This window comes from Dermacentor silvarum, chromosome 2, assembly GCF_013339745.2.
Source record: "Dermacentor silvarum isolate Dsil-2018 chromosome 2, BIME_Dsil_1.4, whole genome shotgun sequence".
NCBI lineage: Eukaryota > Metazoa > Arthropoda > Arachnida > Ixodida > Ixodidae > Dermacentor > Dermacentor silvarum.
Genome location: NC_051155.1, coordinates 215,673,949 through 215,693,110, shown reverse-complemented (window position 1 = coordinate 215,693,110; position 19,162 = coordinate 215,673,949). Strand labels below are relative to the sequence as shown.

Genomic DNA, 19,162 nt, shown 5'->3' with positions numbered 1-19,162 from the left:
AAGTCCGACTCACCGCGACCCGATAGCGAGGGAATATGTTCGCCCCATGCTGTGACACCATCGCCTAATCGTTCACGTGTACCGTCATGCGAACGGTGGCGCGTTCGAACGATCCGTGTTCGTCCATACCGGTGTCCTGCTCTTTGCCTCCCAAGACGGTCCGGCGAAGCAGGCTGGCGCACGCACGAAGCGTTCGTGCGTGTTGGTCACCGATCCCAAGCCAAAGAGGAAGCGCGTTTGACCTTTTTCTCTAAAGTCACCCCGCCGTTCGGTGGCGTTAGCATTGCGATACTCGCGCCATCTCTCGTAATGCGCCGCAACCACCACGACCGCCGCCGGCACTTAGCCACGCGGTGAAGCCGGATTACAGGAGACACGTGAGAGTCGTGCATCCCCACAACGTCCGATAGCGCAGTGTGTCCGTGAGTAGCACGAAAGGTCTCGAAAGCGGCGTTTCATACCATTGATAGCGGGCTAACGATGCCCAATGGGCGCGGTACAGAAAGAGTTAATTTCCACCTTACAGGTGGTGCCACAGTAATAGCGCTGTTAATGCATTGGCAATGCTGAATGCTCTAAAAGCCTGATTCTTCACTGCATCAATAATTTAATATACCTATGCTCTAGCACTGCATACAATGACGATATGCTAAAATGTTGATATCTCAGTATGTGTTGTACTGTGGTAAAGCGGATAGGTGGTGCTTTTGCAGTGGGTCTAACGTAAGTCCTTGTATATGCTTTTTTTTTTTTTTTTTACATGTAAGAACGAACCCTATCCAGGGACTTTAGGTTTTATGTATCATGGTAATGGCTGTCACAGGGTGGTGTGCCACCGTTCAGGAAAATAGCATCAGGTAAACCTCCTGAGTGCTATAATCAAAGACCCTGCATTTTCAGAAAAAAACAAGTTTCCTAGTGCCCAATGTGTTTGGTGCGGTCAGAAAAGAAAACGGGAAGAGTACCAGTATGGATGCAGTTATTAAGAGAACTGTGTTTATCTCAAATGTTAATGAGCGTTCACTGTACCGGTAAGCCTACGAACATAACAGAGACAGCAGGGTAACAAGGAAATGCCCACTAGATGCCCAGCAGGAAACACGACGCAGGTGAACATATTTAGGGGGGCATTTGCCCCTGCTGTTGGCCAAGGAGGCTGCATGGAACTACTGAGGACTAGTATAAACAATGTTATGCCTCACTGTTGCTTTCACGTAAAGGCAGCTTATGGCTAGAGCACCAAAACATTTGTTGTATCAATGAAAGCACCCACTGATTTGAATCGACAGGACAGCGAGGAGACGGCACGGCACGGATGAACACATTTGGAAAGGCATTCACCTTTCCTATTGGTTAAGGAGTCTAGCAGCTTCCACAGCATTACAAGGAACTACTGAGATAAAGTATAGGTCTATATAATGTAAGGAAAAAAAGCAGTATAATTACCACTTGTCGTGTGAACAGCAGTGCAACATTCCAGTCACTACTGTTACTACATTGCTACTTGAAACAGGCATGACATCATGTGAAATGCTGCTGAAGCTTGTATGCTATTGTGTCTGTATGTTTAGGACAAAGCAGGTTTGTGCTAGTCCACATTTTGCCTTATAACAGTACAGTGGAATCTCGATGATACGATCACGGCTAATACGAATTTCCGGATAATACGAATTTTCTGTGGTCCCGGCCGAGCCCCATTACTTTGTAACGTGCTAGAGAACTGTTGTTACAAATTGATTTTCGACCCGTGTCGGTTGATATGAATGAACGCCGCCCCACTGACGGCCGCGAAAGAGAACAGCGCGCAGTCACGCACTTTCTCCCTTTCTCTTTTGGTACGGAGGCTCGGACGCGGCGCCGGACAGCGCGGAGCCCATGACTGGGCGGGAAGAGTTTGAAGCGGTGGTGCTTTTGTTGCTTTTCCTTTTGTGCTTTTCCCCACGCAGGCGTGGGGAAGCGCGGCCGCCGCAGCGAGCAAAGGTTCGTGCGGTCTATTGCTTCAAGGGAAACTGAGCGGCGTAAGCACAGCGCATACAAAGGTCAGAGCCGTGTGGAGATCGCTTTCAAGATACGGTGCGAGCGACAACACCGACAGCCGGCACAGGCGCCAAGTACAAAAACGCATTTGTTGGCAGATTAGAAGCCACCCCCCCCCCCTCTCTCCCTCCTGCGCTGCCTTCCCGCTTTGCTCCTTTCGTGTGGGAGATTGCGTCGCCAGTTACCCTTGCACCCAGTTGCAAGATACCACTTACAACGTGCAAGATACCCATTTGGTGCTGCAGCGCAGCGTCGCCCTCCCTTCCCTCCCATACCCCCACGGCCTTTCGCGCGACGGAAGCCGCGTTTGCTCTCGGCTGTGCGTTCGCTCTCCGTGAAGGCGTGCGTCCCCCACGCGCTATCACTTGCACATACGGCACGCGGCGACAATTTTATTGCCCTTGGACTCATGATCCACGTCTCTGCATCGCCCTCGTTGATCTCCTCTCCCATCGTTGGGCGCACCTCGTTGAGAAGCGTGCTCGCTACCACCCTTGTCGGCGAGATTTTTCCCGCGGAAGCCGGATTATAACCGGTATTTCGTCTCACGCGGCTGCACTCTAAGTGGTATGCATATACATGGAATTCTATTGGAGGGTAAACGGGAGTTGGAAAAGGCCACGTTGTAGCCAGTTCTGCACTATAAACGGTTGCGTTATAAGTGGTCTATACTGTAAATGCTCTTTATGTGCGTGTGCATGAATGAGTTCACCTCTGACTCCTTAATTTAGCTAGTTTTAATTGTGTTTCGATGATATGAATTTCGGCTAATACAAATATTTTTTGTAACCCCGTGAGATTCGTATCATCGAGATTCCACTGTATTGGTTTTAGCCGTGGTCCTGGACATTACCACACTTTATTATTGCCATGTGTAGATTACATTACAGTCTTTAACACGCTTTTGCATTGGATGCCATTTCTAGCATATTGCGGCGTCTGTAGTGCGGCAAAGACGGCGACGTAACAAGACATATTGGCACTTGTGAAAAACATAGAGAGCAAGAAGAAGATGAAGCAGTGACTAGCGCGCGATATTAAAGAGCTGTCTGTTCTTGTTACTGCTCCTGCTGACAAGTGCGTTTCGTTTGTCCCTCGAGTTTCCGACGTCACAACACTATAAAGCTGCATCATATGTTTTTCATGATGGTCACCTCAATATTTCAAAGCTCTTAATTTGGACTGTTCTATCAGTGTAAATTCTTATGTGAACTCGTTGAAAATATCTAGAATGACTTGTGTTTCCAGCTTTGCCTGCATCTTTAACCATGGACTAATTCAGGCTCAAAGACATATAGTAAACCCTTGTCATAACAAAGCCGTGTTACTCGAATTATCGCTTTATTCGAACTTTTTCCCAGTCCCAACCCAAATGCATGCTTTTTATACCGGATTACTTGAAGCATACCGATAAGCTGCTGCGCTTAGAGCGAGCTGGCAAGAGGTGTGTGCGCGCTCGCGGCGGCGCTCATTGTCTTTCATGCCGAGTGAAGCTTTCTGCGCTGGGTAGCTGCCTCATCGCGCCGCCTGAGCACCCTTTTCCTCCATGCTGCGCTTGCGTGTTATCAGCGGCGAGTGGGTGTGCGCGCACGGTGGTGCTACTCACCTTTTGAGCTGAGTGACCCTCAGCCTCCCCATCGGTGCACCCTTTTGCGCCATGTTGCGCTCGTACGTTATCAGTGGCGAGCAGTGCTGTGGAAGTGGTGCGCAAAGTGCGTAACGGTTCAGACAAATGTTACTTCGCGCCACCTTCCGCATGCCTGGCATGCCTAAGTGAACCGAATCGAGACGCACTACTTCCTTTATGGTTGTCTGCGCGCATGCATCGCCCGGTGCAGGCTTTGTCAACACATGGTTTGTGGATTAATTCTGTATGCGTGCCTCCCGTGTGCTTTTCTGATTTTCAGTTGGAAATGGCACCACCAGTCCCTGTGTGAAAGTGTCTGACCTTAGAACAAAAAGTTATTTTGATATGCGAGGTGGAAAAGAGTAACCGTCAGAAATGTGAAATCGCAAAGCGATTCGGTGTACCACATTCAACATTGTCAATTGTACTGAAGAACAAGGAAGCCGTACTGAATGCCTTCAAGAAGAGCTTCTCAGCCAAACGAAAGCGCAACCGTGATTCCAAGTATCCTGAAGTGGAGAGTGTGCTTCTTGAGTAGTTGAAAATGCCAGAAGTGTGAACCTCCTTATGAATGGGCCTGCACCGACTGCAAAAGCCGAAGCTCTAGTACTCCAAATGGACAAGCAAGACTTTAAATATGCTTTAAGAGACTGCACGGCGTTTCCTCAAAATCTATTGTTGCCGAAAGTTCAGCCGAGTACCGTGTCTGGTCTATCAGAAACATCTACTCCTGTGATGCCAAATGGCACTGGCTGTTATGCTAAATTCTTGGTTGTACACACATGCATACCCACTGTGGATGGGGAAACAGCTGCCATGCTCGTTCATTCAGTGTAGATGCTCACGTCATGCCAAGATGTTTAGGTAGATTCCACCAATGGCTTGCTGTCCTTTCTTCAATTTTTATTGCCTTTGTGGTTATCGCAAATTTCAACAATAATGAAGAACTAGTGCTCCCCTATGAAGGAAACACGTCTGCTTCTGTGTGTTTTCCCTTGTTCCAGATACTTTTGAACCTTTGCGATTTGCAGAGGGGAATAATGAAGCAGTGAACAAAGGTGCACCTCATCTCATTTGCAACATGAAATCGACATCATACTTCACATATTGCATATTTAATTCCTTTGTAAAGTAGCCTAGTTAGCTAGTTAGGGACCTAGTTCATCTAGTTGCTTGCTATTAGGACAGGTGCTTGCTAGTGCTTGCCTGGGCCCTTCCTCTCTCTTTCTTTTGCAAGTGTTATAACTCTCAGATTTCGGTGGCGTCCATGTACGCACAAAATCATCATCATCAGCATTGGCTCGAGCTTTGTTGTCGTCTTCTGCAGCTGGCTCTTTGGCACCCTTCGGTTTGCGCTTGTGCTACTGCTCCCGCATTCGTGTCGTCATCTGCCTCCACAGCTGGCTGCGTTGCCACTAATCGTTCCAGCGTAGAATTTCACTTCTCTTCTGTCGTCGTAATAGGGAGGCCGCGTTTACGAGGGTATGAGTCATTGCTTAAGGGGGTATAATCCATTCATTGTCTTACGTAACGGACAGATTTAATTTTGAAGCAATTTTATGAAAATCCGTCCAGAATGAGCGCGCTCGGGAAAGGGCTCATTGTCGATGTGCTAATTCTAGCGTGAGGGCTTCCGAAGCCCAGATGAAATGTCAGCGAAGAGCTGCAGACCCTGAGTTTCGGGAGCACGATGTTGAGGCCAAACGTCAGCGTTGTCTTGCCCTCCAGGAACCTGAAAATGGTGGTGCATGCCTCGGCAATGCTAGCACCACCTTCCCCGGTGTGACGGCCAGGTTTCAACGCGATTTTTTCAACCCGAACTTCGGAGCTAGCTGCAGTGTGTGTGAACGGCTGTGGTTTGAGCACAACGTGGTACTCGTCAGTGCAATTCGTTCGGAGGAACACCGAAGAAACACATGACAAGCTTCACTTACTGCCATTTCCTCTACAGGGGAGGGGCTACTGATTTTTTTTACAATGTCTTATAAACAGTGCTCACTACTTAAAATGAAGCAGTCATTGGTCATTCTTGCTTGCACACCCACTGCCTCTGCTTTTTTTCTTTCATGTAGCCTCAAGAAATGGTTTTCTCTGCAGAGCGCCACTTCGAGGGTCTTTTCAATAGTCTTGCACTGTCTTCCAGCAAAACAGTGTAATGTTACATGGCCGTCACATGGAAGATGAGCAAAACACTTGGCTGTGCACTGTCTTTGTCTGCAATGTTTGTAGTATAGCATGTCACCCTTCTTCTGCACTAAACAAAAGGCCCTAGACAGCTCACTGTCAAACCCCTGTCCCCCAGCACTGTTCTTTGTTTGCCTGCCTCTCACTGTGCACATTCTTCTCTCATGCGGCTGCTCTTCCCCTCCCTGCTGCTTTCCACGCTGCACTGTCATTCCACCGCTATCCTGGCTTCTGCACCGCTGGCTTGGACGGGGACAGAAGGAGAAACCTGCGTGTACTTGGCAGGTCTTGGACGCTTGGCGGGGACGACACTGCCCTGGGACAGGGAGACTCTCACCTGGCTGCCCTTGCTGAAACGCCAGTCACCTCAGAGACACCCTCTGAGAGGCTGCTTGGCAAGGTGAGTGGCATTTAAAATGTGACAGCATATGTTAGAACTTTCAGAAAGAAAACCCCAGATTCCAGCGACTCTCATTGTCTTTAACTCAGTTTGTGCGAACAGCAATTGTCAGCCTTTGACTTCCCAGTACGTTCAGAGAATTCCACTTGATCTCGGAAGAACTCCTTGGTACTCCTGCAAGAGAACTCCAGTGGCACTGGAAGAACTCCTAGGAACTCATAGACAGGGCTAGGAGGCTCAAGACATAGTGGTTTGATTTGATTCCAGGTCGGATATCTTTTTTACACAACTTCATGCCGTGCTTTAAGTAAACTTGGACATTATCAGCCTATTTCCTAGCAATTACTGCTGTTCACAGTAAAATCTCAACTGCTCCTTAAACTTGGGATTAAGTAAACTTGGACATTATCAGCCTATTTCCTAGCAATTACTGCTGTTCACAGTAAAATCTCAACTGCTCCTTAAACTTGGGAGTTATAGTTGTGCCTATAGTCGAGAGAAGTAGTTAAATAAGGAAGTCTGCAGATAAACTGTGTTCAAATCACCAGCTCTTTAGTCCTTAGATTTTGTTTGCAAGGCCACTGACAATCGGGTGGCTGCCCTTGTAATGCAGAGCCCTAGAATAACTAGGGCTCTGCATTTCAAGGGCAGCATGTGAGACATGTGGTATGAATTTTAAACAGCAAATTGTGAGTTGATGTGCTCATGTTCTTTTTTTTTATGCTGTGCTGTGCAATCAAGAAGCCAAATGTGATTGGGCTGTTAACACCCACATAGACAACTTGATCGCCAACTTTGCATCTGTGTCATCAGGGCCCCTTTTCTCGCAGGAACAGCAAGAGGAAGATCGCACGGCCAGCCCTACTCCAGATGTCTCAAACAGCCATTTCTCGGATGTTGTCACCCCACCTCGGTCCATGCCACGACCAGCCCCAGTGCATCGCTTCTCAACTGGGGGCTCACCGGCCAACCTGGCTCGCACCCTGGAGCAGTCGAAGGAGTTTATCAGTTCCACCTTGAGCCCCCTGAGAGATGCCTGGCAGCAGATGGACCTGTCAGGGGCAGCTGCCTCCATCTCCTCTACCCTTGGGCTCAAGACCCGCAAGTTCTCCTTGGGCTCAAAGATGGCATCCGTGACGAGAAGCTCCACCTTCCACTCCAACCACAAGTCCAGTTCAGCGAGGTCATCACCTGCCAGGTCATTGTCGCAGATGGAATCCCTTGTGGAACAGGTCAGTCATAAGAGCTTATAGGAATTTACAGGAAGCTAACAAATATTCATGACAGCCACTCGTGCAGGCGTGCAGGGGTAGCATTCTCAGTCAATAATGTTTGGGGATACAATCACTTTTGTGATATTTTACATGTAACACGCCTGTTGGCGTCTATGGATGACAGTGTTCCTGGTTATGTGTAAAGACGGCATGCTTGGCACTGTGCCAGGAATGCTGCCACCCATAGGTACTGATGTGCCTGGTTCTACTCGCACAAAATTTCGTGAAGGTGATCATAATCCCAAAGGTGATCTACCAAGACTACCACCCCAGCTTACACTGGTTGAAACAGTATGGGGGCAGCATCATTATTGAATAAGATGGAAAAGGTTCACTTCACTAAGAACAGTCGAGAGCATTCTTAACTAATCAGCACTAGTGTTCTTTTAAGAAAATGCCGGAATGCTTCAACTTGTCCCCATGCTGCAGGATGCACCGCCTACATCACCAAGCCCCAGGCCCACCATGCCAGTGGAGTCCACCGTGGTAGTCGACGGTCCTGCTGTGTCTAATCCACGTGGCTTGTCGCGATCGTCTACTTTACCTTACTCACCAGGCCGTCGCTACTCGCCCCAGTGCGTGCCAACATCTCGAGAGGCTCCTCCCTTGATGAGTGGCCAGTCACCACAGTCATCCACTTTTGGCCTGTCACGATTGTCGAGTCGTCATTCAGAGTATCTGGTTGATAGCCTGCGCCTTGCTGCCAACTCCATGGCCTCCAAGTTTACCGAGATAAAGCAGTCACTATCGGCCTCCAACACTCCCACAAGAGGTTAGCTTTGCTTGGTTAACTTTTCTACTAAGGTTAGCTTTGCTGTATTTGGGGAAAAGTTGAAAACAGTTCATTCTTGCAGGCTCATCATATTCTTTGCCTCGTGGCTATGAGCACTTGCTGCTGGAAGATGATGATCAAGAGAGCTCACTGTCTCTCGAATCCAGCCGTCGTGCAAGCATGGACCTTTTGATGGGGCATGGTGGAGAAGAGAACCTCGAGGAGCTTGCCCCCGAAGACAGCTTGCTTATGGCAGACAGTGCAATAGGTGGGGGACCTTTTCGGCTGGAGAAGCCTTTTCATCAACAGTTGTTTGCTCTTGTCTTGCGGAACAGTGGGAAGCTGCTTGTATGAGTGCGTATGTATATGTAAACCGTGTTCACTCACAGTGATATTTGCGTAGTAATATTTATATTTGGGTATGTGTCTCGTGAGTAAACATGCTGTTTTCGTTTCAGTATTCTCTAAGTACAGTTGTGCACCTCTGCTTCTACAGTGAATGCCTCTACAACGAAATGACCTGTATAACGAATTAATAATTGTGCCTCGGTTCTATTGTGAGTGGTGCAGTGCGTGACCTTTACAATGAAGTGACCTGTATAACGAACATTTTCGGAGGTCCTAAGCACTTCATTATAAAGAATTTGACTGGATGTTTCGTGAACTCCCAGTGTAATGTTCCTACATCGCAAGTACGTACTGCAAAAGCTAATCATTTTTACTATCTCTTTGCTGTTTGGCAAAAAGTGACCGTACATTGCCTTGTTTGATTAAATAAATATACTTAGCTTGGAAGGCTGGATTCAGCTCAATATATCTGTCTTTTAGGCACATAGTAATTAGTGTTTGTTGACTCTGTCAACGGACAAGCTGTAGGTAAATTAGCTAATTTGAGTGCAATCTATAGAAGTTATAGGTGTCTCATCACCTATTATAAGTGCATTTGAGTTCAGAGCATAGGCTGCTACTTTGACATCTTTGTCAGACAGTTGTACATTGAGTTGAGTCCTGTTCTGATCCAGACTTAGATGGCAAAGAGGAAAGCTTTAAGAAGACAGTATGAAAGTCTGTGAAGATTTGGGCTGCTTTACTGTGGACTGAGCAATCTATACTGACAAGTGATGCAAAGAGGCAGCTGGGAGATAGAGTGGAATCAAGCAAGCACCGTTAAGCTAGATTCCCGATTGCATTCAAAGATCATGCTGTAGCTGAGGTGTCAACCTTTAGCATGAGTGCCATTCAGGCAAGACTCACCACTCTTTGGAAAGCACATTTTCTTTCAAAAAGTAATGTGCACGACTAGCCATGCTGTAGTTGTTGACCAGTCATTTCTTGCCGCATCAATTAAGCAGCAGCATACCTTAAGGTGTGAGGGGAAAAGAGACTTTTCATTGCTACAAGTATTTGGAAAGGTTACTCGCAACCTCCTTTTCGTTTACCTTAGCATAAAAAGAATTGCGGCAGAACTCAACTCACAATGAATGTCGACAGTAATGCGTTAGCATTGAATCAGTGTAGCGACAAAATGCATTTCCAGCTTCGAAACGAGTTATGTATGAGGCGTGTACTGCAGCGGGACTCCTGTTTCGCATTCCTTAAGAACACTTGGCACCATCTAGCGCCGTCATCGGGCCTGTATGTGGCCTCCGAATTTCATAATGTGCCAGTGCTTGCGAATGCTGAGAAACGCGTCATGTGGCAACTTAGCTCCTCTCTCGCTCTTCTTTCTGGGCACGCTGCGCCATCTAGTGGCACTGCTGAGAAGTCCGCGTGTGGCCTCCAAGACAAAAAGTGTGGCCGGCTGGTGGCTGCGAATGCCAAGAACAGTTCCCTCGCTTCCGGCATACTCAGTGACCCAACTTGGTGAGAGGTTCATTGAAGAGTGACACATACCCAGTGCATTCATGGTGCAGCTCGATAAAGCATTGGCGGGAAAGGCATTCATTGAAAGCGGCATGTACCCAGTGCATCTGTGGCATAGCCTGCTAATGTATCGGGTTGCTGTCCTTGAGGAACCCTTGTGAGGTGGGTTCGATTCCGATCTGCAGCGCAGGAATTGAAGGGATCTTTTTCGTCATTGTAGAGCAGCATATTCTTAGTGGCGCATCCCTAGTGACACAAGTTGGTGTCAAAGAGTTTCTTCGAACAGCGGTGCCTACCCAGTCCCGCACCTACAGTGTCACCACGAAAGAGGTTCATTGAAGGGCAGCACGTATGTGCACATTGGCACATACTCAGTGACCCAAGTTGGTCCGATGGTTGGTTTCAAACCCTGTTATCTAAGCACAGCAGCCCGATGTGCTAACCATTCGACCACGGATTGCCCAGTGACCCAGGTAGGTGGGAAAATGGTTAGGTACATACGAGGTCTGTTAGAAAAGTATCCGACCTTATTAATATATATATATTTTTTTGCGAACACCTGATGGATATGAAACAAGCGCACTTGCATCAGCCAACCTTGAACCTGAACCTTTGTGCGCATGCGCAAATTTTTTCCCATCTGCCGATAGCGTCAGTCGCTGGGACGCAGCGTTTGAGTGAGGTAGTGCGCAGTGCTCTCGTCGGTTTTTTTATTGCACGGAAAATGACGTAGCGACTGGAGCAGCGCTACTACATTAAATTTTGCCAGAAACTGGGCGACAGCCAAGTGAAAACCATTCGGAAGGTTCAGATGGCTTTCGGTAACGATGCTATGAGCAGCACACAGATTAAGGAGTGGTACAACCGGTTTAAAGATGGCCGCACATCGGTGGAGAGTGAGCCACGCTCCGGTCGGCCATCAACATGCCGAAATGACTAGGTCATTGCCGAAGTGAACGCTGTGGTGATGCGGGACCGTTGTGTGACTATCCGAGAAATTGCGGAAGAGGTGTGCTTCAGCACTTTTTCTGCACGTTCCATTTCGACTGAAGATTTGGCCATGAAGAGAGTTGCGGCGAAATTCGTGCCGAAGCTGCTCATGGTGGAGCAAAAGCAACTTCGTGTTGAAGTCTCACAGGACGTGCTGGATTCCACAAATAGTGACCCCGACTTCATGAACACCAAAATCACTGGTGACGAGTCTTGGGTGTACGGGTACGACCCGGAAACCGAATCCCGGTCGTCACAGTGGAAGCATTCCGCGTCACCAAGACCAAAGAAGGCCCGCCAAGTGCGCAGCAACGTCAAAGTGATGCTGACTGCTTTCTTTGACTCCCGCGGTGTGGTACACTACGAGTACGCACCACAGGGTGAAACAATCACCAAAGAGTACTACAGGGATGTCCTCCGTCGCCTACATGATGCTGTGCAGCGCAACAGACCGGAGTTGTAGTCAACAGGAAATGGGCGCATTCATCACGACAATGCTCCTGCACATTTCTCGCTCTTGATTCAGGATTTTTTGGCGAAAAACCAGACTCCTATAGTTCAACAGGCTCCTTACTCTCCAGATATGGCCCCCTGCGGCTTCTGGCTGTTTCCCAAAATCAAGAGGCGATTGAAAGGAGCACGATTTCAGACAAGACAAGGCATTATGGCTGCAACGACAGCTGAGCTAAACTCCATTCCGAAAGAGGCCTTCTCGGAATGCTTCCAACAATGGCAGCACCGCTGGGAGAAGTGTGTGGAGTCCCTAGGAGACTACTTTGAGCGTGATTAGGTTTCCAACGCTCCAGTTACGCGAATTTTTTTTATTCTGCCAAAGGTCGGATACTTTTCCAACAGACCTCGTACATACATGCAGACACAGAAAGTGCGTGAAGTACCCAAAGAATGGCATTAAAAAAATTGATGCCAGGGAATGAACAGTGTCAAGGTATGCTTACGTTCTATTGCGCAGAAAAGAAACTCTGCTTATATATCAAGCTAGAGACAGCTTTGCTAGCTGGAATGAATTGGAGCGCATGCAATGTATTCTACCATAACAACAGGTGGCACCCCTGGTGCTGGCTCTTCACTGCTACGTCCCATGGAACCTGCTGAGGCGGTTGTACCGACTGCAAGCAGTGGCAGTACTAGCCGCGTGGCGCTGGAGGTGTCCATCACTTCTTGCTCCCAGTGCAACACATGTAAATCCCTTCTGTACGACGAGGAGATTATGGACGGCTGGACAGCAGACGACTCAAACCTCAACACTAGGCAAGTGTTGTTGAATATCTCCTGTTAGCCATCACAGTGGCTCAGTGGCTATGGCATTCTGCTGCTGAGCACGAGAATGTGGGATTAATTTCCGGCCACAGCAGCCGGACTCCAATTGGGATGACTGCAATAACGCTTGTGTACTTAGATTTAGGTGCACATTAAAGAACCCGACTTAGTCGAAATTAGTCTGGTGCCCCGGTACGGCATCTCCTATAACTTCTGTGTTGCTTTGAGATGTTAAGCACCACGAATTGATCAATATCTTCTGTTAGATATTAATTTTACCACGAAGTCCTAGCCCGTTCAGTCTGAAATTTACTTCTTACAATTAATTATATTCTTCAAGCCTTTTAATTTTGTGGCCATGTCCTGCTGAACATACCAGTTGGCTGTTAAATTGAACAGTAATTCAGTGCATAATCACTGATGCTTTGCAATTGCAGTAGAATCTAATTAATACAAACTCCAAGGGTACCGGAAGTTTATTCGAATGAGACGGTGTTCGAACTAAGAACCTCTTTAAATACAGCACCCGATCAATTGTGCGGTACAGCGTACGAAACTAAAACCGTCACTGGGCTTGCCTTGAAACTATTGTCTTTCCTCCATCTGTGGGTGACAACATGTGACGAAAGAAGCCTAGATAAAGTCCAAGTGCAGTAAGATCCCCACCTCGCATGCCGTTTTCTGTGGATGTGAGGAAAAATGTATGAGGGTGAGCCGAGAAGCATGGTGGCTTGATGCGCTCCGTCCTTCCGCGTTAGGTGAGCGCATTAATGTGATTGAGCGTGTGCTAAGGTCGCCTTTCTGCTCCTTTCAAGCCGTATGAGAAAGGCACACTACTCTGCTTGCTCAGGTTCGGTCTCGGTTTCCCACGCATTGCACCTTTGCCTTTGGCACGTGTTTGTCCAAAAAGCCGTCCATGGGAGTGAGAAATTTTGTTTGAAATAGCCATTGTGCGGTTTTTAGAGTTTGAATTCATGGGAGTTTTTCTCTATTCATGTACATGAAGACTTTCCCAGGATGAACAGATCAGTTGGAATTGGAATGCGTCAATATGAATTATAAGATTTTGAATTATCAGGATTTCATTGTATTTTAGGTATGTACAGTGATGAGGACTTGCATAGTTGAGATAAATGGCATTGACTCAATGTTATGGCAAACATATACAACCTCTTATTTTAACCCTTTGCGGTCCGATGTCGGGCAGGGCCTGAGAACACAACATGGCCACAGCGGTGCGCTGTCGGGCACCGCCCGACATGGGGGTTCGGGGATTAAATTTCGCGGTTTTTCTCACTGCGATTCGTGCGCATTCTTTGTATACACGATGCGCCGTCTCTTGAGGGATAAATAAACTTTGTTTGCTGAAGTTTACTTCTCTTTTCACTAGCTTATCACTCTTTTCACTAGTTTACTTCTCATTGCACAATGTTCAGCACGGCTTCTGGATACCAGAGCGTTCTCACTTGCGCGCGGAACAGCACGTTCGCGCGCAATAAACACGGTGCACCATCTCTTGAGGGATAAATAAACTTTGTTTGTTGAAGTTTACTTCTTTTTGCACTAGGGTGCAGCACAATGTTCAGCACGGCTTCTGGATACCAGAGCGTTCTCGCGCCCGCAACCGCACATTCGCCTGGTTCGCTGAGAAGCATGACCACATTTTCACCGCATGCGTTTTACGGTGGTGCATTTAGTGAAAGCTTCGAGGGGTTTCCATTGTCAATAGCTTTATTTTGAGGCGCACACAGCTGCAGAATCATGGTGAGAAAGAACAGCGACATCTGCAGTACCGCCGCAACCTCATCCTACAGCTGGTGGGTGACGTGAGGGCTAGAGCCAAAAAGCGAGGCCCGTCTGCGCGGAAGGAGTGCGAGGAAAGGCTAGATGGGAGGAGCCATTTCATCTACAAGCTCCCAGGCCGAAGCAGCAAGGACTGTGCCGCTTGTAGCGATCGAAAAACAAACGGAGGCAGGGGGGAAACTGTGTTTTTCTGCAAAACCTGCAGTAACAACCCTGGCCTGTACCCAGGAGAATGCTTCGAGCGGTATCACATGCTGCTCAAATACCGGTAGAGGAGTTGCCTGCAGAATGCAAGAGAAAAAATAAAGATCCTGTGAGTTTTTCTTCCACAGTTGGTGGTTTTCTTAGCGGCGCCACAAACTGGCAAAATAGTTTCGGACCAGAACAGCCGGAAAGTGGGTAAAAGTTTCGGACCGCAAAGGGTTAAGGACTTCCTAGGGGCCGTGAAAACGTCCGAAAAATTGTGCAGTCCGAAAAAATGAATGCATGCCTTTTACTGCTCCCAAGAGCTCAAATCGCCACAGGCATGTCCGAAAAAGCTCTGAAGGCCTGCCAGTACACTTGTTAGGCATATCGGTGCTCGTACTGTGACAGGAGACGGCGGGTGTAGCCGTGTATAATTAAGGAATACATCCTGTGGTCCCGTGACAATTGCCCCTTCCCACTCTTGTTATGCTTCACCGCGTAACACTACTACTGTATTAAGGTGAAGCTGACTTTCAGGAACCGGCATAATGTAACGCGCCATGCTTTCCGAGCTGAGAAGCCAATGGTGAGCATTACAAAGGCGGAGTTGGTGCCATTGCTGACAGCGGTGAATTCTTTCAATGAAAAACACAGCCCTGAACAGCAAGAAGCTTAATAGCTAACGTCGAAGCGGCTAGGCTTAGTGTTGCCGCGGTTGTGGCTACAGCTGCCAGCAGATCTGTGTGCAAGAGCGGCAGTTCGAGGTGGCAAGATAATCAAAATGGCGGTGGTGGTGGTCTTGATTAATGCCGTTTTGAACCTGCATTCCCGGCAAAAAGTCTGGAAAATCGGACGACAAAGGGTTATTCCATCTGAAATTTCAGACGTTCTTATACATTGACTGTATGGGTTACGTGGTGGTGCCGCGAAGCCGTCTGAATTATCGGGCATGTCCGAAAAATCGGGCGTCCGTAAAATCCATCGACTGTAAATGATTCTTGTGGTAAGTTGCGCAATGATACCATATTTTAAAGGGGCCTTGAACCACATTTTATTGAAGTGGAGAAAGGCATTTGAAGTTAAAATAGGCTATTTCAGAAATACTTTGCCTCAAAATGTACTTCAATGCGTTCAGTATAATCGGAGTTATTGGCTATCAAACAGGGCTGTCGTGGTGCTTCCGCTCCTTCTTCAATGCCTTGCACTGCTAAGGCTACGGCTGAGCGGGGCGTGCCCCCAAGGCCTTCTAAATGTCACCGTGGCGTGCAGTTCAAATTTGATTTTGGATGTTAATGTAGATGGCACTACTTCCGATTATGAAGGCTATGATGCAAGCTGCAGTGCACTTAGCCAGTGGACTCATGCCGCTACCCCGCGGTGGCCGCGGTATCTACGCTCTGTAGCAAACCGCAGCTACATGCAACTGTAGTGCGTATGCTCAGCGTTTGCTTTATGCATGACAGGGCTTGAGCGCATGGTCACGCTCAAATGCTCCAGTCTGGCGGTGCTAAATGGTGCGGACTGGCTTTGTCCTTCGCCAGCTTGACCAGCGGATAATAGCCACATCCAACTTGCACGTTTTGGAAGCGCTATCAAATAGTCTGCCAAGGTGTCTAACTAGGAGCGGCCAGCAGTGAGCGCGCGCCCGCAAGCGTGTGTGTGGTCTGATCAGGCTATCTCCTTGATTGGCGTCAGCTATTGGCCAATGCAGACATTTATGGGAATCCACTATATGATGAAATAATGTATCCAGAAGAGAGTAAGGAGCAGGCTTCTGTTGAAAAGAGATAGTTTGAGAGAAGGGTGACTTCGTGCTCTGCTTGCGAGCTCCACGTGTCGTGCACGACTGTATAGCTTGGGTGAAATGTTCACAGCAGCGTACTCTATCCGCTGACAGTGTTTTTTCATCAAGCCCGAGGGGTACTTCAGGACCCCTTTAAAGCATTTTAACTTGATTGACATTTTATTCTAGGTAGAATTTATCGGCAGAATTCTATTAGTTTAATACATTACTGAAATATATGTTTACAGAATGTTAAAAAAAAAGTTGCACCAGGTATATATAAGACTTTTAGCTAAACCACTGCATTGTTTGTACTCAAATCTCGCACAGAGAGGGCATTTCGCATTGGATTCATTTTAATAGCTCAATGGAACAGTGGCAGTGTCATTGTATTTGGCAAAACCATAACCTATGGGTGTAACACAGCACGTGCCTTGTTTTGGCATTACAGTGACAGACAACACTGTGGTCCCGTGAATTGGGTACTTCTTGTTGCATTATGTTGGTATAATGCAATTTGTCAGTGTAATCAATTAAATGTATCAGTATGACCAGCAGGACACAAAAAGTGAATGATAACTTTCGGTTACTTCGTTATTTTCATTTATAATAATTTCTCAGTGCTACTTGTCACTACAGTTAAACATCATTACTATAATGAAGTCGCTAAATTGCCAATTGGCTTCATTATTATATCAAAATATTGTTATATTGAACTTCAACCTTTTATGCAAATAAGTACAGTCGCCGATGGATTTTTCTTACATGGAAGGGTCCGCAAAATTTTCTGAATTATGGCGATAAATTCCGGCAGAGAGACTTAAGACTGCTTACGTGTGGGAATGCGAAAGCATTATACTGTTTGTAGACCTCGGACTGTCGTGAACGCGCTCATTTTTTACAGTCATGACCTGGCGCCACCTCCTCCCCATTGGCTACGCCATCACGTGCCCAACGACGCACGCAATAGGCCGCACCTTTAGTTAGCCACATGGCTGCGACGTGATGTGTGCGATCATGGCTGCACTAGGCACACCTTTAGTAAGCCAGAACCGTGGAGCTGCTGTGGCTTCGGGGAAGCGTGCTCCCAAAGTTCGATTCCCACCCGGACCGAAATGTACCAAGTTTACTATTCAAAGCCTATATAATTTACTTTGTTTACAGGAACCTCCCTGAGAAATGTGATGTCAATCCAAGCATTTCTTTGCGTGTTTTTACTCTTTGTGGCATCGGCCATTTTTGGTAGCATCTTTCGGTCACGCCGGCGGTGACGGATTTTTGCGTAATGGGGCATATAATGCTTTTGAAATAATAAAAGCACATTTGAATGACAAAAAAAAATACGTTTTGCTGAATTTGCGAACCGCTGACAAAAGATAACGGTTTCTTGCCGTGTCGACGATATCTTAACGTCGGCGGTGCGTAGCAAAAAGCAAAGCTAGCTTCGCTTTCGCATCCACTCTGCCCCCGCGGCAGATAGCGTCACCTACAATGGGACGACATCATGAAAAGTTGCAGTGGGGAGTGAATGCGTTGTCTGCCTCATGCTTCAATGCATCTCCACTCAAGATTATGTACCTCCAGTACTAAACGTGCGAGAAAACAGCATACATGGCACCATGCCGTCTCGGCATGCCAACTCTGCATATGTGGCAGCTTACCTCTAAAACAGCATGTGAGCTGCGTATCTATCTGCTCAGTCGCGCTGACAGCCATGCACAGCTACAGCCACATTAGAAAAGAAGGCACGCGCCAACCTGCCCCCCACTCCCTCCCCATCACCCCTGGTGCCTGCTTGATCGTGTTACCACGAGCTCGCTCCGCTCCCCCTCTTCCCCCTTGCTCGGCTGGAAGACAGCTCATCAAACCACCATCCTTGTTGGTTCACCCTCGCATGCTTTCATTCAAACTCAAATTATAAAGCGCAGGGGGTACGATAAGATCTTATTGGCACTTCGACTTAATACAGAACATGACGCTGCTCTGCTTCGGTGGTTGCAATTTAAAAGGTGTGTTCGGAAGCAGTGACTTGTAATTCTACGATTTGACCATCTGCATCTGCGGAAGTTTCTGTTTATTGTCTCGGTATTCGTTTGTGATGGCAGTAAAATGTTAATATATTAAAATCGTGTATAAACAAACATTGTTACATTGAAGCTTTAAATACGTTGTGTTCTATGAACAAGAAGTTATTAAAAGTTATGTACTTTGTTATATTGAAGTTCGTTATATCTAGGTTTAATGGTACTACTGCAAAAAGTTGCAGGGAAAAGGGTGTTTGGGGTGGAGGGAGGTAATGCTGTGTATTGATGTGTAGATCAAATGTGCAAGCTGCTTGACAATAAAAAGCTCCAAGTAATCATTCTGTAGTTACTGTCTTAGTGATTCCCTGCTAATATTTTTCAGGTGCTACTTCTGCAATGGGACTGTAGTTCCACTCCTTACTGTGAGCATCAAGGTAAGTGCTCAATTTTATTGGGATAACAATTACTATACGGACACTTGAGGCATTTTTGCACCTCTGAAATCTGGCTGTTACAGTCGATAGTACATCGGCGACATACGCATGAAGGGTGAGAAGGTCTTTGGAGATGCAAAAGACATGCAGTGCATTTCGCTGTATAAACAAGGGAAGCGTTTTGCCTTCCACTGCTGGCACCAGCTTTGTGTGTGCTAACACTAGCATCCCAGCCGAGCAGCTATGTGCATACCACATTGTGGTGCTTACAGTGGTCTGAGTGGACAGTAAATTTGAAGCTACGAACACCGACGGTTAGCTGTTAAGTGCATCCTGTTCACCTTTGATGCTTGTCACCTGCAATGTCACTAGCAGAGCTCCTCATCATGTCAGCTTTGTGAGAGGTCTGGTTATGAGATACCAGGGTGAAGCAGCTACCTCGCGACAGTAGTTATTTCGTGTGCTGGGTCGCGCTGTTAGAATGTTGTTAGAACACCGGCCAACGAC

General features: G+C 47.3%; 1 protein-coding gene across 8 annotated transcripts in view; it reads left to right on the top strand.

The window, feature by feature from the left end:
• Window positions 1–19,162, top strand: part of LOC119442594 (DENN domain-containing protein Crag) — a 91,871-nt gene that overhangs the window by 54,684 nt on the left and 18,025 nt on the right. For 7 of the 8 annotated variants that reach the window (XM_049662249.1, XM_037707524.2, XM_037707529.2 and 4 more), the window contains exons 26-31: window positions 6,107–6,248; window positions 7,079–7,480; window positions 7,952–8,294; window positions 8,377–8,562; window positions 12,209–12,416; window positions 18,604–18,655. In XM_049662249.1, coding sequence (XP_049518206.1) covers window positions 6,107–6,248; window positions 7,079–7,480; window positions 7,952–8,294; window positions 8,377–8,562; window positions 12,209–12,416; window positions 18,604–18,655 — 1,333 coding nt within the window. The remainder of the gene's footprint in view (window positions 1–6,106; window positions 6,249–7,078; window positions 7,481–7,951; window positions 8,295–8,376; window positions 8,563–12,208; window positions 12,417–18,603; window positions 18,656–19,162) is intronic. The other variant, XM_037707528.2, reaches the window with a different exon arrangement.